General features: G+C 47.1%; 1 protein-coding gene across 4 annotated transcripts in view; it reads right to left on the bottom strand.

Moving 5' to 3' along the window:
* Window positions 1-23356, bottom strand: part of LOC147449099 (uncharacterized) — a 212664-nt gene that overhangs the window by 42615 nt on the left and 146693 nt on the right. For all 4 annotated transcript variants that reach the window (XM_086521674.1, XM_086521677.1, XM_086521676.1 and 1 more), the window contains one exon: window positions 17139-17262. In XM_086521674.1, the coding sequence (XP_086377800.1) occupies window positions 17139-17262 (124 nt within the window). The remainder of the gene's footprint in view (window positions 1-17138; window positions 17263-23356) is intronic.

Genomic DNA, 23356 nt, shown 5'->3' with positions numbered 1-23356 from the left:
TGGCTCCCGATTGGTCTCTCTTTTCATGTGCATACTGATGTCACTCAACTGGCTGTGGGTGCTGTGCCGACTCAACCTAGTAAGGAGTACAACCTGGATTGCCCTGTTCACTATGCAAGTTGCCTGCTCACCAAAGCAGAGCGCAACTATAGCACCACCGAAAGGGAAGGTTTGGCTATTGTGTATGCTCTACAAAAATTTTTCCATTATTTATTAGGGATCTATTATTGATCACCATGCCCTGTGCTATTTGCTTAATAAGCCGCAAGTTGCAGGTCGAGTATGGCGGTGGCTACTCTTATTTCAAGAGTTTGATTTTGAGGTGGTACTCAGACTCAGCAAACTTCATGTCCTTGTTGACCACCTCTCTCGCATTCACACAGGTGAAGAAGCAATAGGGGTTGCAGGTGACTTTCCAGATAGCAGTCTCTTTAAGGTGGATACCACTCCGGAATGGTACGGCGATGTGTTGCATTTTCTATCTACTGCACTGTACCCTAAGAATGCGTCTCCACTGCAGAAGAGAAGATTGCTTTTAAAGTCTAGGCCATTCACTCTGATTGGAGGCCAGCTCTACAAGTGAGGACCAAATGGTGTTCTGAGACGGTGTGCCTCCCCTCATGAAGTTGAGAATATTCTGGAGGATGCTCGCAGTGGTCCCATTGGTGGCCATTACCCTGGTCATATCACCGCCCAAAAGATTCTGTAGAGTGGTCTATAGTGGCCCTATGTTTTTGGGATACAATTTCCTATGTAAAAGTATGTGATGTGTGTCAGCGCTGTGGACCTAAACCAAGCAAGCAGTCCAACCGTCCTCTGCAGGTCTGTATGGCATGGTGTCCTTTGAGCAATGGGGCATGGATTTTGTGGGTCCAATTGCTCCTCAGGCCCAACCAGGTAACAAGAAGTATCTGCTGGTGGCTAGAGATTATGCAACCAAGTGGGCAGAGGTACTGGCGACAACTAATTGCACTCGCAATACTATAGCCAAGTTTTTGTATGAAAATATTTTGTGCAAGTTTGGATAGGGACAGTCACTTTGTATGAAATGATTTCAACCTTGCTCGCCAACTACAAGATTTTCCATCGTAAGTCTTGTTCCTATTACCCTAGAGCAAATGGGCAAGCCGAGAGCACCAATAAGGTGTTGATAGCTCTTTTGCGGAAAGCATGTCATCTACATCCGGCGTCTTGGGCTCAAGCTATCCACAACACCCTTTGGGCTTACTGCACTACTTTCAAAGCCATGACCAATCACACCCCATTTCAGTTAGCCTTCGGTTTGAAAGCAATAGCACCCTTCGAATTCAACTCACGATCTCCACGAGTAGGCAGCCTCCGTGCCAATGGGGGTTTGGGGTTTGCCTCTGTCTCTCGCGTCGCCCTATTGGAAGAAAGCCGCCGTTTGGCTTCTCAGGCTCTTGAAGTAGAGCAACTTTGTCGCAAGGCTTGGCATGATCGCCATCTTCGCAAGCCAAAAATTATGCAAGGCTCACTGGTACTACTGTATCAGGCTCGATATCATAAAAAAGCAAAGAAGTTGGTCCAAGTTTGGCAAGGACCATTCATAGTACATGAGATTCTACCAGAGGGAGCAGTACAATTAGTGAGTCTGGAAGGTGTTCCTTTGTCGTTGGTAAATGGCTCCAGGATTAAATGCTACTACCCTTTAGCACCAATGAGTTGAGTCAATGGTTGAGCCACCTGTGCATACATGTGTATAAACCTGCGATGATAGCCTGTGTGGCCTACAAAGCTCTGAACACCTTTTGGGTTGATGGGAGGAGGTAACTTTAAGATGGCCACTATCTTCTCTTGGTCAAACGCTAAATAGCAGACACGAGATGGCCTAGAAGTGTGCCTTCAGTGACCAAAAAATGACATTTGTTCGGATTGAGCTTCAGACGTGCCTCTCTGCACCTGAGGAAGACATAAGAGAGTTGAGCGAGTTGCTCCTCTAGATTCTCCACTGGGGTTGAACACTGAGCACCCGAGAAGGTTGAAAAATCATCCATGAAGATGCGAAGATAATCCGTAAGCAAGGGACAGAATATGAGATATACTGTGTGATTGCAGGAAGGTGGAGCATTTTTAAACCCAAACGACATTCTAGTGTAGATTAAAATACCCAGAGAGTCACAAAAACCGTTTTGATCTGATCACCTGGATGGATGCCCAACTGATTGTATCCACTGAACCTATCCATGAAACTGTACAATACATGCCCTGCTACATCTTCAAGCACACGCTTAGTGAAGGTGTGGGAAAACCGTGTGGGATAGTTACCTTGTTCTGAGCACGGTAATCGACGCACACACGAATTTTATCTTCTTAGGCGCTATCACCATAGGTGATAACCACTTCGAGTGCTCCACAGGTACAATGATCCCTGCTTCTTGCATTTTTTCTACCTCTGACTTGACAACTTCTGCATACTTTGGGTTGAGCTTGTAATCTCGGCCTCTGACCGGCTTAGCCCCTTCAACCAGAGGGATAGTATGGACACCCAATTTTGGTGGGATCCCTTCCAAATCCTTGTAGGACCAAGCAAAAATATCTTTAAAAGAGTGCATGAAAGAGACTACCTGATCGAGTAGCACAGGATGCTCCCATAACCAAGCGGCTAAGAGTATGTGTTGAGGGTTGTTAGGGTCTCCCAAATTGACTTCTTTGACCGGTTTAGGAGGTGTAGCTATAGAGGGCACCTCAGAAGATGAAGAGTGAGCTACCTCTTGGAGCTTTAAGACATCATGGGTTGGTGTTTGATCGATTGGAAACTCCGCATACTCCTCTTGTAACCATCCTGGTGGAAGCTCCTCGAAGGGTAAGTCTTTAGACATAGCAGAGTGCTTTGGAGTGGGCGGGGCGTCAGACCCAGGGGGTATTGAGGAAAGAGGTGGAACGTTGGCGAACTCTTGTAGAGGAGATTTCTTTCCCCTTTGGTGATGTGTTATAGGTTAACCAAGGCCGATGACTTCCATCAGGGGAACACTTGAAGCATGGTCATCAGGGACTAACACACTTGCCTGTGGGACTGGCACACTTTCTTCTGAATGACTTGGGTCACTGGTGTCAGCCTGAGGATCCGAGAGAGAGAGTGTATCCACAGGTAAGGCTTGAATAGAGACCACATAGCATGGCATCGATGTGGTACCTTCTAACCACTGCATCAGGTCTTCGTCAGACCCGTCAGGTGGGATAGGCTGCTCGAGGTCGGGGTTGGACTCTACTGACAACGAGCTGGGATGAACGACTGGATCCATACCTCCTTGAGTCGAATTCGTTGCATGGGGGAGCTAGGAGTCTTTATCCCCATGGCGTCGTTTCCCCAATCATGAAGTGCCTTAGTATGCCGCAACCATGGTCTACGAATAAGCAAAGGAAATCCTCCCTCCACCTGGGGAAGACTGACCACCACAAAATCCAAGCTAAAGGTGAAGTCTTGTACCTTCAGAGGCACCTTGTCTACTATGCCCACTGGATAGATTGTCCTCTGGTTGGCCAATGTAACAGCGAGTGGAGCAGGGCGGGTAGGCTGCAAACCTAAAGCCAACATAGTGAACTCTGGCATCAAATTGATACCAAAACCACCATCGACTATGACGCCGGACAATTTATGCCCAAGAATAGATACAGTGAGACGAGGACTTTTGTAATCGGTGAGAGGTGCTGTAAATCATGTAAGACTCAGAGAGCTGTACGGGGAAGTGCCCACCACTAGGCCCTGCACCCGGGTACACAGACTGAATGACTGAGAGGGTGTCATTTCTGAGGGTTGCATCGAGCCGGAGCATATCATACAAGGATACTTGCTAAGAGGTGTTCTTCAAGATTGCTTCCGCTGTGGGCTTAGCTTCTTCGATCTAGGCTTCCTCTAGAACTTTGACCTGTTGCAAGTCAGCCGCCGCTGCTTCCAAGAAGGCTCCATTGTTAATGTGTCGTGCTCTCTACAGTGTGGGTGTCCCCCAGTGCAATGTGTGTGACAATCTCACTCAACAAACAGAAAATCTCTCAACAGAATGAAATACAAGAAACAATGGATAATAACAGAGACACAGCAGTAGACCAGAACATGTGGACTCGACTAACTCAAAGGACCTTGTACAGACTCTGGAGTGGCAGCACACTCAGCTCCAGGCCAGGACTCACAGGTACAAGATGGGGTGTCGAGGCTCAGATGTGCATGGATGGTGTAGCAGTGCTCTGTGTAAGACTCTCTAGACGACTACGTGCAAGATAAGCCCCAACTCCCCCAAAACGACTACTGATATGTACAACCATAAGAGCCACCAACGGCCCATAAATGTCCAGCCAACTAAGTCTATCTCCAAACTGAGTGGTGGTGGTGACCTGGCCACGACGTCCACTAGACCACCGTAGGTACCCTGCCACGTGTCACTCCCAGCCAAAGGGTCCGTCCAGTGTGAACCAGACCAACTGTAGCTAACTGTCCAACTGCCTGTCCTGTGAAGTGACTGTAGCAGGCTACAGGTTGCCCGCCACAAGACTGGTCACCGTCTCGGTGAGCCCAAAATTGAATGAAACTGCAAAAGTAACTATATGTACCATGAAAGATGAGGTAAGAGCACAGTCCTGTCACCCAAGGGAAAGGGTCGTCCCCACTGCTACTCCAGAAGCTTCCGGATCGGGAGGAGCCATCAGATCAATAGTGTAACCATGCGGTTGCTGTCCTGTGCTTTGCATACCTTGATTTCCTGTGGTTGTAGCAGCCATCTGCTGCACAGCGGATGGGAGTACCTGCCCTGAAGTGAACTCCGGACGCCTAGTAACGCAACCATGGCGGTGTGCACCAGAAACACCGTCACAGCAAGGAACACTCTGGCTCTGCATGTGTGGCATCTGGATCTGAGACTCTTGCTGAGTGAAGTACTGGACCTGGGGCTGTGGGTAGTGTCCCATGAACTGCTGAGAGGGCTGAGAGGGACCTGCTGGGTAGTGTCCCATGAACTGCTGAGAGGGCTGAGAGGGACCTGCTGGCGCTGCAAAGGTAGCTGGACTCTGGACCTGTATCCCTGGCCTAGTCCATCCATATCCCATAGTAGCCTGGGTAGGCCTGTTATCATACATAAGCATTTCTTGAAATCCTTGCACCTGTGCTTTGAGGTCATCAATAATTCTCGACTTTATCTTCAATGCCTGCTGTAGTGCAAAAATCGTTGCATCTCGATCTGTGATGGCACTCTCGGCAACTCGCAGGGATCCCTCCATAGCTGTGTATGTGGCGGAGTGATGCTGGTGGGTTGCAGCTAGCTGCTCCACGCCTAGCTCAATGGTGGCAATAGCAGCTCTGGAGTCCTGAAGCAACTTCTCTGAAAGCTGAAACAGAGAAGTGGAGTCGGTCCTACCTGAAGATCCCTCAGATGGATGTGATGCTGGAGGGCGCACATGTGGCACTGCCGGCGAGCTAAAAGTAGGTGCAGATGGTGGCACAACCGGCGAGCTAGAAGTAGGGACACTCGGTGTAGAAGGTGCCTCAGAGATTGTTGTTGTAGGTGTAGCGAGTGATATGTTGACCGGTGTATGAGTGAAGATGGGAGAAGAAGGAAGAGGATCCTGTAAGGGTGAAGTGACCATCCTGTCCTGAGGAGCGGCAGTAGACACTGGTGTCGGCACAGCAGAACCAGGTGTAGCAGTAGACGTATGACGCTGAAGATGTACCCTAGTCTGCTGTCTCTCAGAAACTGGCAAGGAGAGTAGAGACTTCACTGTATCCTTCATCACTTTCGCCTTGATCTTCTTTTTCTTGGTGACTGTGGGGTCTACTTGCATGCTCACGGGTTTCCTTTTCCCTTTCGAGGTTCCCTGTTCCTCATCCACTTCATTTATGTTAATAGGTATGTTTATGATCCATGCCAAGAGAGGCGCCGCAAAACATCTAAAAGTTAACTGCACAGACTGCACTTGGGCCCGAAATCTTTTAGCCCTAGATTGCTGAGAGCTGAAGAGAATTTGGTGGAATCCACATGGGATAGTGTGGATTAAACAGTATGGCCCGTCGCAGTGGGAGAATGTAGTGAGAATATCTGTTTGTACCTTGTCTTCTTTGGCATCCCGAGCCAGAAAGTAATACCTGAAGATTGCGAGAAGCCGTCTGTTTCGCTCATAATTTGGGTGATCCGAGCTCAATAGCTCTTTAAATGCTTGAATTGTCGCCTCCTTGGACAACAAAGAGAAAGTGCGAGTAGTAGACTTCACAGCTGGAAAGTTGGTCATACCCATGGCATGGCCAAGCCTTGTAGCTGCTAGCTTGTGGCCCCGGACCTTTGGAAAGTTTTTCAGCAGTTGATGTATCAGTTCTGCTGGAATAGTATCAGGTAAATTTGCATCAGCCAATTCTGTGAGGCCCAGAGTCCGTAGCTGAGCAGTCGACAGCACCTCGCTGAGAGATGGCCGAGGTTGCTGCATATGCAAATGTAATGAAAATGCTGTGCGATTTTTTGAAGAAGCAGGCCTCTTGATTTCATGAGTGATAATTTGCTGCTTTTCTTTTTTCTGAGCCACCTTTGAGTGTTCCTCTTGATCACTGGATGCACCTGACTCGGAATTGACATCGGAATCATCAGATGCTGCTGAGTCTGCTTTGTAGCTCTCATCACTTGGGTCACTGGAGGTAAAGTTCTCTATGTCATGGCTGCTGCTGCTTGCAGATACTTCATCTGCTTCGCTCTCTGATGCAACCAGAGCTTTCCTCCTCTTCAACTCCACCTTTTTCTTGCTGTTTCTCCTGTTGCTTGCTACCCCCTGCCATGTTGAGGTCGGATGACAAACCAAGCCTTTGAGTAGTCAAGTGATGGAAAAGCACTCAGATATAGGCCAGGTTGGAAGAAAAGTCCAGGTTGGATTTTCTTCTGCAAAACGATTTAGGCTGGCAATGGAAAAGCACGTGATGCTTTAGTTTTGCTGCAAAACACAATTTAGGGCAGCAAATTCAAACCAGTAGGGCAAGTAGAGGGCAGGGCGAGAGGGGTGCTGAGAGAGAGTAGGGGCGAGAGTGGGAGGTTAGGGCGAGAGGGGACGGTTAGGGGCGAGGGTTGCTGTGAGAGGGTAGGCGAGAGGGTGTGGGAGAGGGTAGGGGCGAGAGGGGAGGATAGGGGCGAGAGTATAGGGTAGGGGCGAGAGGGGAGGGTAGGGGAGGATAGGGTCGAGAGTTTAGGGTAGGGGGCGAGAGGGGGTGAGGAAGAGGGTAGGGGGCGAGAGGGGAGGATAGGGGCGAGAGGGGTTGTGGGAGAGGGGAGGGCCGAGAGGGGAGGATAGTGGCGAGAGTATAGGGTAGGGGCGAGAGGGGGTGTGGGAGAGGGTAGGGGGCGAGAGTATAGGGTAGGGCGAGAGGGGGTGTGGGAGAGGGTAGGGCCGATGATCACACTCGGTACTCGGTACAAAGTGATAGCAGAAGCAAAGAGAAGGTACAAAGTGCTAATTTTTTAGCAGCTACAATTTTCGAGCAGATAAAAGGGAGGGTAATTTTGACTCATTGGGAGATTAAGGTTCCTACAGTAAAGCCTATATTCTTCCCATAGACAATATGGCATTGGGAGTCCCATCAAGCCAAGTCCTTGATTACACCTTGCTCATTATCCCAATTGCCATCTAAGCAGAGTCCCCACTAGTCCCCAAGCAGATTCCAGTTGTCAGACTGAACAAAGTCACGCAAGAAGCTTGACTGAAAGCAGTTTGGAAGGATCTTAATACTTAACTGCAAATAACACTGAGGATAGAAACCATTAGAGGAATTAGAAGAGTGACTGATTATAGGAGGAGTCCAGTGAGGAGGAGTGACTATTGCAGAAGTTCCCGATAATACCCAATTACCAAGAGGACTTAGTGGAGAAAAGATATCTTAGAGGAAAGGCGAAAACTTACAAACATAGCAAAAACTGAGACAATAACAGAACATCTATTCTGGTGGAAAGCTCGAGGGGAGGAGAGAGATGGGCCATAGAACCTACAGATGGCGGAAAGTTGCATACCCTTTACTCAGAGGAGTAATAGCACTTGATTCTTGAGCCATTTACCAGTGGCAAAGGGACGCCTTCCAAAGTGACTAACTGGACAGCCCCCTGTGGCAAAACCTCCTGTACTCTGAAGAGCCCTTGCCAAGCTGGAACCAGCTTCTTTGCTTTTTTCAAAAACTTGGCCTGATAAAGTAGCACCAGTGCTCCTTGTGTTATTTGCGGCTCCCTGAGATGGCGATCATGCCAGGCTTTACGACGAAGCTGCTCTGCTTCTAGAGCCAGTGAAGCCAAACCTCGGATTTCCTCCAAAATGAAAAGACGAGAGACTGCTGCCGACCCCAAATTTCCATTGGCACGAAGACTTCCCACTCACGGGGACCCTGAGTTGAATTCGAAAGGTGCTATCGCTTCCAACCCGAACGCCAATTGAAATGGAGTGTGATTGGTTGTGGCTTTGAAAGAAGTTCGATATGCCCAAAGTGTACCGTGGATAGCTTGAGCCCAAGTTGATGGATGAAGATGACATGCTTTCCGCAGGAGTGCTATCAGAACCTTATTAGTGCTCTCTGCCTGCCCATTTGCTCTAGGGTAATAAGAACAAGATTTTCTGTGAAAAATCTTGTTGTTGGCCAACAAGGTAGAAATTGTTTCATTCACAAAGTGACTACCCCTGTCACTGGTGATTTCCAATGGACATCCAAACTTGCACAAAATATTTTCATAGAGAAACTTGGCTACTGTAGTGCCAGTGCAGTCCGTTGTGGCAAGTACCTCTGCCCACTTTGTTGCGTAGTCGGTAGCCACCAAGAGATACTTCCGATTGCCGGGTTGGGCAAAGGGAGTAATTGGGCCTACAAAATCTATGCCCCACCTCTCAAAGGGTTGCCATGCCATAGAGACCTGCAGAGGACGGTTTGACTGTTTGCTTGGTTTAGGGCCACAACGCTGACATACATCACATACCTTTACATAGGCGATTGCATCGCGGAAAATATAGGGCCACCACAAGCCACACTGGAGAATCTTTTGTGCAGTAATATGGCCAGGGTAATGGCCACCAGTGGGACCACTATGGGCATCCTCTAAAATATACTCGACTTCGTGAGGGGAGACACACCGCCTCAGAACACCATCTTGCCCTGATTTGTATAACTGGCCCCCAATGAGAGTGAAAGGCCTAGACTTTAGCAACAGGCGTCTCTTCTGTAGGGGAGAAGCATTCTCAGGGTAGAGGCCCCTAGAAAGCAGATGCAAAACATCGCCGTACCATTCCGGTGTGGTATCCACCTTAAAAAGACTGCTGTTCGGAAAGTCGTCAGCAACCCCTGTTGCTTCTTCACCAGTGTAAACGCGAGAAAGATGGTCGGCGAGGACATGATGTTTGCCGGGCCTGAGTACCACTTCGAAGTCGAACTCTTGAAATAAGAGTAGCCATCGCCATACTCTACCTGCAACTTGCGGCTTGTTGAGCAGATATCTGAGGGCATGGTGATCAGTAATAACTGTGAAGTGGACCCCTAATAAGTAGTGCCGAAATTTTTGCAGAGCATACACAATGGCTAAACCTTCCCTTTCTGTGGTGCTATAGTTACACTCTGCCTTGGTGAGTAGGCGACTTGCATAGTGAACAGGGCGATCCAGGTTATACTCCTTACTAGGTTGAGTCAGCACCGCACCCACAGCCATTTGACTGGCATCTGTATGCACATGAAAGGTGAAAGACCAATCGGGAGCTACTAAGATAGGCGCCTCTGTGAGGCATTTTTTAAGGTATGCAAAAGCTTCTGACTCTGCCTTTGACCATTGAAAGGGAACAGCAGCACTGGTTAGACGGGTCAGGGGTTGAGCCACCTGTGCATACATGCGTATAAACCTACGATGATACCCTGTGTGGCCTACAAAGCTCTGTACCCCTTTTGGGTTGATGGGAGGTGGTAACTTTAAGATTGCCACAATCTTCTCTGGGTCAGGAGCTAAACCTTTAGCCGACACCACATGGCCTAGAAGTGTGCCTTCAGTAACCAAAAAATGACATTTGTTAGGATTTAGCTTTAGACGTGCCTCTCTGCACCTGAGGAAGACAGCAGAGAGCTGAGAGAGGTGTTCCTCTAGGTTTTCCACTGGGGTTGAACATTGAGCACCTGAGAAGGTCGAAAAATCGTCCATGAAGATGCGAAGATGATCCGTAAGCAGAGGACAAAAGATGATCCGTAAGCAGAGGACAAAAGATGAGATATACCGCCCTATTGAAAGAAGGTGGAGCATTTTTCAACCCAAAAGACATTCGAGTGTATATAAAAATACCCCAAGGAGTCACAAAAGCTGTTTTCAGTTGATCACCTGGATGGATGCCCAACTGATTGTATCCACTAAACCCATCCATGAAACTGTACAATACATGCCCTGCTACATCTTCGAGCACACGCTCGGTGAAAGGTGTTGGGAACCCATCTGGGATAGTTACCTTATTTAGAGCACGGTAATCGACGAACACGTGGATTTTGTTGGATTGCTTCTTCGGCGCTATCACGATGGGTGATAACCACTCAGAGTGCTCCACAGGTACTATGATCCCTGTCTCTTGCATTTTTTCTAACTCTGCCTTGACCGCCTCAGCATACTTCGGGTTGAGCTTGTAAGCTCGGCCTCTTACAGGCTTAGCCCCTTCGACCAGAGGTATAGTGTGGACACCCAATTCTGGTGGAATCCCCTCTAAATCCTTGTAGGACCAAGCGAAAACATCTTTAAAAGAGTGAATGAAAGAGACGACCTGATTGAGTAATGCGGGATGCTCCCATAACCAAGCTGCTATCAGTACGTGCTGAGGGTTGTCAGGATCTCCCAGGTTGACTTCTCTGACCGGGTCTGGGGTTGTAGCTGGAGAGGGTGCTTCTGAAGAGGAGAGGTGAGCTGCCTCTTGGAGCTTCAAGACATCATGAGCAGGGGTTTGATCGATTGGAAACTCAGCATACTCTTCTTGTAGCCATCCCTGTGGGAGCTCCTCGAAGGGCAAATCTTCCGATAGAGACAACCTGACAGAGTGCTTTTGCATGGGGTCCAACTTGGGAGATGCTCTAGAAAGAGGGAAATCTTTGGCTAGTGCATGTAGAGGAGATTTCTTCCCCCTTAGATGATGTGTGATAGGTTCCCCAAGACCGAGGGCTTCCATCGGCGGTTCATTCGACGCATGAGAATGTGGGGCTGACACACTTACCTTCTTCGACTGTTGTACTGTCTGCTGTAGGACTTTGGACATCGGTGTCCTCCTGAGGATTTTGAAGAGAGAGTGTAACTGGCGGCACAGGTAAATTTTGAGTAGAGACCATGTAACATGGCATTGAAGTGGTAGCTTCCAACCACTGTAGCAGGTCCTTGTCAGACCCGTCAGGTGCGATGGGCTGCTCAGGGTCAGGGTTGGACTGTACTGTCAGTGAGCTGTGCTGGGCCAGTGGATCCATCCCTCCTTCAAGCCGGATTGGTTGCATTTGGGAGCCGGGAGTGGATATCCACATGGCGTCGTTTCCCCAATCATGAAGTGCCTTAGTATGCCGTAACCAGGGTCTACCAATCAGCAACGGAAATCCTCCCTCCACCTGAGGAAGACTGACCACCACAAAATCCAAGCTAAAGGTGAAGTCTTGTACCTTCAAAGGCACCTTCTCTATTATGCCCACAAGATAGACTGTCCGCTGGTCTGCCAATGTAACAGTGAACGGAGCAGGGCGAGTAGGCTGCAGACCTAAGACTGACATGGTAAATTCAGGCATTAGGTTGATTCCAGACCCACCATCCACTATGACGCCTGAGAACGACTTCCCTAGAATAGATACAGTAAGACGTGGACTTTTATAGTCGGTGAGGGGAGCAGCCGGATAGGAAATCAAATAGGACTCTGAGGGCTGTACAGGGAGGTGCCCGCCACTAGGCCCAGCCCCCGGGTACAGAGACTGAATGACTGACAGGGTGTCATTTCTAAGTGTTGCGTCGAGCCTTAGCATGTCGTATAGTGACACCTGCTGAAAAGTATTTTTCAAGATGGCTTCTGCTGTGGGCTTGGCACCTTCGAATTGGGCTCCTTTTGTGACCTTAATCTGTTCCACGTCAGCCACTGCTTCTAAGAAGGCTCCATCAATGTCAGATAACAAGGAAGTTGGTTTGCTCTGAGCAATTTGGAAGGACTTGTCCTTTGGGTCGGGTAGACCAGAGTGAGGAAGTGGAGACTGGCGAGGTGGACCTGTGGGTAGACTGAGACCAAGAGCTTCTCTTTGTGCCCGAGTAAGGACACCAGTAGGCTCCTCCACTTGCAGAGGCTTAACCACATGAGTAGCAGGTGAAGGTTGAGGCACGGTGTTCACAGTAATCAAATTTATCTTTGGAAAGGTGAATTCGGGCTGGTTCTGAGTCGAGCCTGAAGACGTGGATGCCCTTTGCTTAGGACAATCCTTACTGTAGTGATCCTTCGAATCAGGGCAATGACGACAAGGAGGGGACCCCTCGGGTAAAGGACACTTGCTCTGATAATGCCCATATTCTCCGCATCTGTAGCAGAGTATGGGCCGATTGGAAGGACGAAACGGGGGACGAGGTGGTTGCTGCATGGAATTGGAGGCTGAGGTGTAGAAACTTTGGGGAACTGAGGGAGTACTAGCATGATAAAAACTGTGGGGTGCAAAATTGTTGTGCATACCTTGCTGCATAGGGGGTGTTGTCAGCAGAGGAGGCAACTGGTTTTGATGGCCGTAGGGTGAGACCATGTTGGATACAGGTGCTAGCCCTTGTTGGAGAGAAGGACCAAGATTTTGCTGTATTTGACGCAATCCCTTGAGGTAGTAACACTCTTTATCGTCATGTCCAGATTTTTCACAGAAGTGGCAGTAAACGCGAAGGGGGCATTCCTGTGGGGGGTGCCCCGGAGAGCGGCATGAGCTACACCAAACCATAGCCTTAGTCTCTTGCTGACACTTGAGCTCTTCTAACTCGCGCTTAATCTGTTCCAATGCCTCATTATGTGTAGGCTTCTCTTGTCTAAGAGAGAAGGACCTCTCCTCTTGAAGAGCTCGTTGTAGCTTTAGGGCTTCCAGTTCCCTGCGTAAAGAAGTTAAAGGATCAGTAGGACTACCTTCTGAGAACACAGAGGGAGTATCTATTTGAAGAGAGTTGTTGAAGAGCTTCCTAGCTCCCTCTATTCTAGTAGCAGCTGCGATGAACTCGTCGAGAGTGGCGTCGGGTCAGAGACTCTCTCGGAGTTTTTGCTAAGAAGTTTTGGGAAGCGCCTTCTCCACCCACTTTTTAACCATGAATTCACCGGGTTGTTGGGGAAGCTTGGCCACCAATGACTTAGTTTTAGTCATAAGCTCCGCAAAAGTCTCCTCAGGCTTGAGCACCATGTTGGCCAACTCATCCAACACCTTCTCCTGGTAGTCACCTGGCCTGAAGGCTGCACAGAACTGCTGTCTTAAGGCTGCCCAAGTTGCAAAATGGTTCTCTGCAAATTGGCTGTACCATTATTTATCTGCTAGGCCATCCAGGGTGGATGGAAATAGTACCAAGTAAGCATCTTCTCTGTTCAGCCCACGTCCCCTACAGAGAGATACAAATCTTCTTGCATGGTCGTCAGCATCTTCTGAGGACAGCCCTTTGAAGGTAGGGAACTTGATGTTCACCTTGGCCAAAACACTAGCTAGTGGCTCCATGATTCCTTGCTGAGAGCAAGTCTGTTGCACAATAACTTGCTGTAGCAGAATAGGAGAGAGCTGTTCTGGAGAAGGTGATCGTGAAGATGGGGAACCTGATGACGAAGGAACGGGTGATGTGATATGTGGAGGTATAGGTGATGAGGTTGAAGGATTTCTACACGGCGTCAAAGGTCGTCTTCTGTGATAGTACTTCAGAGGGCTCAGTAGTGGGCTTTGACGCTCAACTGACCTCCTTGTATGTGTCATGCAGTGACCTCCAATCCAACCAAGCTTTGGGTAAGAGAACCTTGAACTGGCTGAAGACTGGTCTAGACTCTACTAGACCAGACGAGTGATTAGACTAGTTGGACCAGGGACGAGGAGGACGAGATCAGGGTCTAGACCAGGCAAGTGACTAGACCAGCTGGACCAGGGACGAGGGACGAGGAGGACTAGACCAGGGTCGAGGGGTCTAGACCATAGACGAGGCAAGTTGGACCAGAGCGAGAGGGGACCAGGCCAGCAAGGCGAGAGACTAGACCAGCTAGATTAAGCTATCAAGGGTGAAACTGGACCAGACCAACAGGCTGCACAGGCGAAGCGAAGAACCCAGCTACTCAACAGAGTGAGACTTCAGTTGAGGTCCCACCGTGATCGCCAAAATGAGAGCACCTGTAGCGCGGATAATGTGTCGTGCTCTCTACAGTGTGGGTGTCCCCTAGTGCAATGTGCGTGACAATCTCACTCAACAAACAGAAACTCTCTCAACAGAATGAAATACAAGAAACAATGGATAATAACAGAGACACAGCAATAGACCAGAACATGTGGACTCGACTAACTCAAAGGACCTTGTACAGACTCTGGAGTGGCAGCACACTCAGCTCCAGGCCAGGACTCACAGGTACAAGATGGGGTGTCGAGGCTCAGATGTGCATGGATGGTGTAGCAGTGCTCTGTGTAAGACTCTCTAGACGACTACGTGCAAGATAAGCCCCAACTCCCCCAAAACGACTACTGATATGTACAACCATAAGAGCCACCAACGGCCCATAAATGTCCAGCCAGCTAAGTCTATCTCCAAACTGAGTGGTGGTGGTGACCTGGCCACGACGTCCACTAGACCACCGTAGGTACCCTGCCACGTGTCACTCCCAGCCAAAGGGTCCGTCCAGTGTGAACCAGACCAACTGCCTGTCCTGTGAAGTGACACTGTAGCAGGCTACATCCATCAATGTCAGATAGCATAGAGACTGGCCTGCTCTTAGCACCAATGAAGGGCTCGTCAATTGGGTTAGGTTGTAGAAGTGGAGATGGACGAGATGTACCTGTTGGCAAGCTGAGACCAAGAGCTGCTCTTTGTGCTCGAGTGAGGACGCCAGCGGGCTCCCCCACTTGTTGTGGCCGAACCGCATGAGTAGCAGGTGATGGCTAAGGGATGGTGTTTACTGCGATCAAATTGATCTTCGGGAATGTGAATTCTTGTTGGTTCTGAGTTGGGCTTGAAGATGAGGATGCCCTTTGCTTGGGACAATCCTTACCGTAGTGGTCCTTAGACTCCGGATAATGACTGCACAAGGAGGAGACCCTTCAGGTAAAGGACACTTGCTTTGGTAATGCCCATATTCTCCACATCTGTCGCATAAGATGGGCCGATATGATGGACAAAACAAGGGACGAGGTGGTCTCTGCTCTTGTTGCATGGAGTTGGAAGCTGAGATGTAGAAGCTCTGAGGGACTGAGGGAGCATGAGTATGATAAAAATTTTGAGACGGAAAAGTACCTGCATACCTTGGACAGAAGGGGTATTGAGCAAAGGTGGCATGTAATTTTGATGGCCATAGGGGAAAACCATATTGGATGTTGGTGCTAGCCCTTGTTGGGGAGAAGGACCGAGACTTTGTTGTATTTGTCGCAATCCCTTGATATAGTAGCAATCCTTGTCTTCATGCCCAGACTTTTCGCAGAAGTGGCAATAAGCACGAAGGGGACAGTCCTGTGGAGGGTGTCCTGGAGAGCGGCATGAGCTGCACCATACCATAGCCTTAGTCTCCTGCTGAGCCCTAAGCTCTTCTAGCTCCCTCTTGATTTAATCCAAAGCCTAGAGAGATTGATTTTTCCTCTTGAAGAGCGCGTTGTAGTTTTAGGGCTTCAAGTTCCCTACGTAAAGAAGTCAAAGGGTCAGATGGACTCTCCAAGAGTACAAAGGCAGTCTCTACCCTAAAGAGTCGGTAAATAGCCTCCTTGCCCCCTCTATCTTAGTCGCAGCTGCAACAAACTCCTCCAGGGTGGCGTTAGGTCAGAGATTCTCTCTGAGTTTTTGCTGAGAAGTCTTTGGAAGAGCCTTCTCTACCCATTTCTCAACCATAAACTCAATTAGTTGCTGAGGAAGCTTGGTGACTAGAGACTTTGTTTGGGTCATGAGTATTGCAAAAGTCTCTTTGGGCTGAAGCAGTAGGTTGGCGAACTCATCCATAACCTTTTCTTGGAAGTCGCCTGATCTGAAAGCTTCACAAAATTGTTGTCTTAATGTAGCCCAAGTAGTAAACGGACTGTACCACTTGTCTGCTAATCCATCCAAGGTAGATGGGAAAAGTACTAAGTAAACATCTTCTCGGTTGAGGCCACGACCTCTGCAGAGAGAAACAAACCTCCGGGCATGGTCGTCAACATCCTCTGTGGAGAGACCTTTGAAAGTCGAAAACTTAATATTCACCTTAGCTAGAACGCTTGTGAGCTCTTCCATGGCTATCTGTGCAGGGGCTTGCTGCACCGGAGCTTGCTGTAACACAGTGGGTGAGAAATTTAATTGATAGGGGTGACTGGGGAGGTGTAGAACTGGTTGAGGGAGAAGGTAGGGGTAATGGGGCTGGTGGGCTTCTGCTTGGCACGAAGGGTCGACGCTTTCTGTGGTAGTACTTCAAGGGACTTAGTAGTGGGCTTTTTCGCTCTTTTGACTGCCTTGTATGTGTGTGCCATGCAGTCACTAAAAACCCACCCAAGCTTTGAGCACTGAACACGAAGACCTTTACCTCACACTGGTTCAGACTCCACTAGACCAGGGCGAGTGACTAGAGCTCTTGGCTAGACTTGGACGTATGGGAGGAGGAAGAGGGATCAAAGAGCCACCACAAGTCTCCTAGGATGGTTCCTTTTTAAGGAATGTCAGTTTTGTAGCATTAAACCCTCTACACAATCATAGATTCCGTGTCAGCATAAAAACAGAAGTAATGGCATATGAGCAGGGTGCTGGAGAGCTCACGTGTCAGGAATGGCAAGGGGGCTTGTGATGAGGGGGAAAGACGGAGAGGAGAAGCTTGTGAAAGGGCTGGCAAAAAATGAAATGAGCAAGCAGAATCTTTGTGTGCATTCAGTAGTAGGAAAATCAGTATATAAAGAATGTACAACGTTGTTTTACTGTTTAGACTACTGGAATAGCAACAATCTAGAGGCTACTTGTACTAGAAGTACTCTTTTAAGAAGAATATACCTAATATGAGTTGAAGAGTAGCGATCAACTTCTGTTGCACCTCTCTTGAGTTATCAGTCAATAAAAACAAGAAGGCCTCTTTCAAATAAGTTGCAGTTCGTTCTTTACCCAGTATTTTAGTGACCTGCTTGTCAAAACCAAAGATCATACGACAAAAGGTTCATGACTATTATGCTCATGAATTCTGTAACTGCTGAAAAATTACACTGCAAGGATGTCTTTATGGCACAAAGAATATTCAAGAGAGATGTTTGGTAAACTTGTGGTCAGTACAACAAATACTGTTAACTACAGAGATGGAAGGAGGCGGCACTATGAATTATCAAGAAATCATGCATGCCCTAGCTTCCATGGATGGAAAGGTATCAGATTTATGTTATGGAGCAACTCGATAAAGAAATTTTCAGTTTCCATCATACTTCAGTACTATTTTGTAGTTTAGGGCCATTATCTTTAAGTATCACATCAATGTGAGCAGAGGCCACTTAGATTGCTGTCATGGGAGGAGTCACAGCTATATTGCAGTGCTTCATGATGTAGTTCCTCATATCACTGATCACACATTTCTTATTGTCCTCTTCAATATATGGCACATACCACATGTTTCACACAATATTACCACATTGTACATTAGGAATTTCTGCTTTTTACTCCTGTACATTAGGACTTTCCGCTTTTTGCTCCAAGAAATGGTTGACACTTTACAGATCCTTTACTCTCATGTCTTCTGTCCTTTTGAAGACGTATACTTTAACTTCTTCTTCCTTTCTAGCCTCCTCTTTACAAGCCAAGTGGCTACTGAGAGTAAAAATAACAAGTTCTTCTAAACTCAACATGCTGTCTCTTCCTCTTTCTACATTGTTCTTCTCTGCAACTTCAGTGCTGTTTTGACAATCTTTCCTATCCCTCTAACTGAATTTAGGACTCGACATTAGTCAGGTTGCCTCCGATTGTACACTACTGTGCTAAAAAACAATCATCCTTGTAGAAGCACCAAGAAAATGCTACCCCCCTTTTGCTCCATAAAAAGCATTCAAACTATTGGTTAACACAAGGACTTTTGGCTTCTTTAGGAGGCAACATTTTGTGGGTACAATTTTCAGAAATGAAGGCTCACCCTCATAAGCATTATGCGAACTAAACATCAGTACGGCCCATAGAACTCCCCTTGTATGATGATAGGTGACTGTGGATGATGTGGACCACCACGAGGAAAAGTCACTCTTTACCCGTCTTTCCTACTCTTTGCAGGGAGAATGCTGCAAAAAATGTTTTGCACAGATCCCTTTTAAAGTTATTATATGTGCTAGCAAGAATAGTTTGACCAATAGTGTACACGTCGCACGATGTGGATGAATATTTTCCACTAAGAGACCCAGACACCAGTTCCCTTCACAAATAAACCAGCAGTGTCTGCCCACGAGAAAGTTCATGTGATGGTACTTTCAGGAGGCGGCCCACTGAGGAGATCAGGTTGTGACAGAAGGCCACCAGCTGATTCTACTGGCTCACTTAGTTGTTCACATTTTAGAGTTTGTTACTATATTCTTTTGTATTTACCCTGGACATTTGGATCATATGATGATGATCTAATTCTCTAATCTCATAGGTCTTTTAGGCCTTTTGCAGACATAAATAAACGGTCAATTGGCCGTTGTCATGATGTTGTTATGACTCTAATTTTACCAAAGTGTTGTCTCTGCAACAGTCAAAGAAGAGTCATCAACAACATCAACCGCGAAGTCCAAGCCACAAAGCCTAAACCATTTGGTGGAAGCAAGCGAGCCTATGCTCTCTCTAAGCCTAGAGAGTTCAAGTGAAGTACGACCACTTAAGCGTCACCGCCGCATGCAAAATGGAAAGCCGATTAAGGTATACTCTTCTTGCTCAATCTATTTTGAACAAGAGGTAGAGGCCTGTGGTGAAGATGTCACCTGGTCAACACTTAAGATATACAACTCTAGTCTTTGAAGCCTTGCTCTACACGCAACATGGATAATAACAATAGGCAATAAGTCTTTCCTTTTTGTTTCTTGCAACACATGCATGTAAACGTATACATTGATAGAAAGATATTCTGTAAGGTGCAGCGGAATGATTGTTTGCGCTTTGCTCAAGATGAGTGCTCCGAACTGTGCTCAAGGGTTCCTTTTAGTTCTTATGGAAGGGAGAGCCTTCCGTTTCTTAATGGAAAGTGCTATGATCACGAACAAAGTGAATGGACACTGTGCGTGCAATGTATGAGACTGAGAGATAGAGAGAGAAGAGAGATACGACACCAGAGACGTAAAACCCTCCTCCGAAGGCCCCACTCTCGTCAGTGAGAGTGGTCTACTTATTGATTGCACAAAGTGGTACAATGCGGATGCAATGGACTGATGCAACTTGGGACTATGCCGATGACGACGACGACGACTTTAGGGCTGAAATCTGTGGTCTTCTGTCTGCTGAATTTCGGGCCTTTTTCGGTGGCTGAAAATGACTGTTTTGGCTGCGTTTTAGAGGGTAAAAATGGGGGTCTTCTGCAACCAACTAGGGCTGAATCTGCTGTCGTCCCAGAAGGCTGAAAACGTTGTTCCTCTGCTGAAGAAAACGCTGATCCTGAGGTTGATCGCTAGGGCTGAAAATGCCAAAAATGTTGGCTGCCTCCTAGCGTTAGTGAAAACGCTGGTTGCTGGGACTTGATGGCGATCCTTGGAATGGCTGGAAACGCCAGGCTGTGGAGGTAATGATGAGGCTACAGAAAACGCTAGCTTGAAGGGGTTGGCGAGCGACGAGGGAAACACAAACACTGGGGGTGCTGATGGGGGTTCCTGCTGAGAAGGTGCCTGTTGAGCGGGAAGCTCCTGCTGCCTCTTTTGCCAGAAAGTGCTAACTTGGGTTTGCTTATATATTAACTTAGCAAAATTGCCCTACCTACTTTTGTTGGGAAGTCACTTAAAAATAATAAGTGATAAATGTCAAAATAGGCTAAATGCATTGGAAAATTCCCCTGATGGAATCTGATGGATTCTGATGGGAATACTGATGATCATGCTGTGTGCAACCAGAGGATATGCATCTACACTAAGTGACTGGGCATGCACCGTCTACGAATAGACTCACAAAAGTGCCAGATCACTTCTAATCTAGACTGACTGGACTGACTGAACCCTTGTCGTGCTGTAGCTTGTCCATGGACACATAGGGTTGGATGTGTCACGTGACATATTCTACCAGCAAAAGATTTTTTTTATGTTCGGAACAAAGATGCTCAATGAAATCTTTAGATCCCTACGTCCCATCATCTTGCCCATTCTTGATTACTTCCACTCTTTTGATGTAAGCATCTTTATTCTATTCTAGCTTTGTGCTCTTCTTAGCTCCGGCTCTAGTTTCCCAGCCCTGTATAAATCTTTATGAATCACTAAGTCATTCCAAAAAAAAAACCGATTTGTAATTGTCTACTTATTGATTTACTAGCATGACAAGTGTCTCTTTTCCCACATTCAATGGCAAGAAGAGAGAAGACATCACCACTGATTTTTTGGATAACTTTGACATCGCTTGTGTGGTTTCAAACAAGGATGACGACGCCTCATGGCTTCAAATCTTTCATCTACTGATCAAGGTGGAAAGGTACGTAGTGTACAGCATGTTTTAGGTACGTACGGAACGTACTTCCGTACTGAACCACCTTTCAGGTACGTATAGGTACGTACCATTTGTAAAAAACTCATGTTTTAGAGAAAAACCCATAGACTCATAAACAAATTTACATTACAAAATACAATGCTGAAAATGAACATATTGACAATTGGACATAAAACTCAAATGCCTCAAGCCTCAAGGATAAATCATAAAACCAAGTTCAACTACAAGCATACTGTCTTTGGCGTCGGCCAAAAGCAGGCACTGTAAATCCCATACTAACTAAAACAAAACAATGAAACACAGGTACAACCGTCCAAACTCAACTACAAGCATAATGTCTATGGCATCAGCCACAAGCCGGCATTGTATATGGCATACAAACTGAAACAAAATAATGAAACACAATAAAAGTCCGTTGCTCTCCAAAGCTTGCACATAGGCTATTAGGCGGCATGCCTATAGCCTCAAAAGTCTGTACCAGATGCTGAAGATGAATTGTTGGTAGAGAGCATGCCCGCATCATCAAGGACATTACGAACTCCTGAGTCCTGTCTGTGAACTTCTCTGCAGTCTCTGTTGCTCTCTGGAAAGTAACGTGCAATGAGTATAAGGCATACAGCCTTGGGCTATTAGCCTATTAGCATTCGAGACCACCAAAAGACCCCAAATCGGCTTGAATTCCAGGTCCGCACACTAACGTTGCACTTTCGGAAAATTTTAACTGTAGCACCCAGTAGGGTACCGTACCTTACGTACCTATACAACCCTGCTACTGATGAAAGTAGAGGCCAAGTTTTGGTACAATGCTTTGCCCCAAGCTACCAAGGATGCATGGGACTTACTATGTGCTGCATTCGTGAAGAGGTTTGGTGGAGGCATAACCTTAAAAAAGTTATGGCAGTTGCTGACAGAGTTAAAGCAGGGGGGTCTGCTAGAGTATGCCACTTACGAATCCAAGTTTGTGGATTTGTGGGAGCCATGGGTTCCCTCACTGGAGGAATGCGAAAGAGCACCTAATTTCCTAAAGAAGGACTGTTTCATTAGTGGCCTGCGGTCGCTGCTTAAAGAGAGGTGACCCTGTAACGATTGAGTTGGCAGTGGAAGTAACCCATCTTTAAGACAAGAAGCTGCGCATGCAAGCAAGAGTCAACGAGTCAAAGGAATCAACCTCAGTTCGACTAACCCAAGTTACTGCAACAGTCGCTCAGAGGATTCAATCACAAGACGTATCAGAAGAGCAGCAAGATCTGTTGAGCCGCATCACTACTCAGCTAGAGAATCTGTCTGTCCATTTGGTGCAGCAAGGACATGCACACAACCGCAATCAAGAGCAAGGGAGAGGACAACAAAGACAAAACGAGGAATACCACTGCTCATTAGAAAGAGGATAGGGTCTAGGAGGGCCTCTTTATTTGCCATGAGATATAGAGGTGATTAACATTTGGACGAATAGATACATGCCATGTGTGCAAGAAGCCAAGGTGTGTAAGAGAGGTGTAAGAGTGGTCAAAGGATGCACTTTTTTCCATGGCCTCCAATATCTACATCGATGGTGGCGCACAAATGTGCGTCATGAGTGAAAAAATGATGCACCGTTTGGGTTTAGAGGTGAGTAGATGCTGAGCCAAAATGACAAATAATGTAAAGTTCAATGTGTTGGTGTTATAAATGGAGTTAAGGTAAAGGCGTTAACCACCGAGGTGGATGTCGATATCTTTGTCATGCCACACGAGGGGAAGGGATATCCTATCATTCTAGGGAGGCCTTGGCTTATGGCTATGAGAGCTAAGCAAAACTGGGACACCGGCATAATCCAGATGAAGGATGCCAAAGGGAAGCCAATACTTTATGACATAAAGACAGGTCGGCAATGCGTCATGGATCTAAAAACCTCTGTGGATGAGTTTTCTAGTAGTGACTCTTCAACCACTTCAGAGGAGTCAACAATGACTAAAGAAAGTGACAGTAGCATTGAGGTGATGGGGGTCATTCTCAAGGACCCTAAGAAGATGGAGCAACCTGATGCATCATCATCAAACCAAGGGGAGCCACCAAGTATACAACCTCTGATAGAAGCAAGTAAGCTACATCGAATGCTCTCTAGTGAGCTGTGTGGGAAGGAGTGTGAAGATTATAATTTGATGCTAAGTAATTTTACCACATTGTTCATGATGCATATGATAAAATCACTGGCATCAAAGTAGTTCAGCATCACATTAAGCTCAAGGAGGGAAGTAAACTTGTAGTGCAGAAGCTCAGGTGGCTGAGAGTAGTTCAACAAAAGGCCTTGCTCGAGGGAAGGAAACTGCTAGAAGCAGGTTTCATCTATCCTGTTAAAGACTCAGAGAGTTTCTCCAATGATAGTCACACCAAAGACGAATAGTAAGTGAAGGGTTTGTGTTGATTACAAGCCTCTTAATGCAGCCACGAAATGGGACCATTTATTTTTCTTTCCAAGATGATTCTCAATGAGGTAGCAAGACATGAGCGCTACACGGTATGCGATGGCTACTCATGCTACTTCCAAATTAACATCGCTAAAGAAGGTACAAAGAAGACAATCTTCATCACATCATCGGAATGTT

Source organism: Adiantum capillus-veneris, chromosome 10, assembly GCF_014529385.1.
Source record: "Adiantum capillus-veneris isolate H3 chromosome 10, ASM1452938v2, whole genome shotgun sequence".
Lineage (NCBI taxonomy): Eukaryota > Viridiplantae > Streptophyta > Polypodiopsida > Polypodiales > Pteridaceae > Adiantum > Adiantum capillus-veneris.
This window is presented reverse-complemented; position numbering and strand designations above follow the sequence as displayed.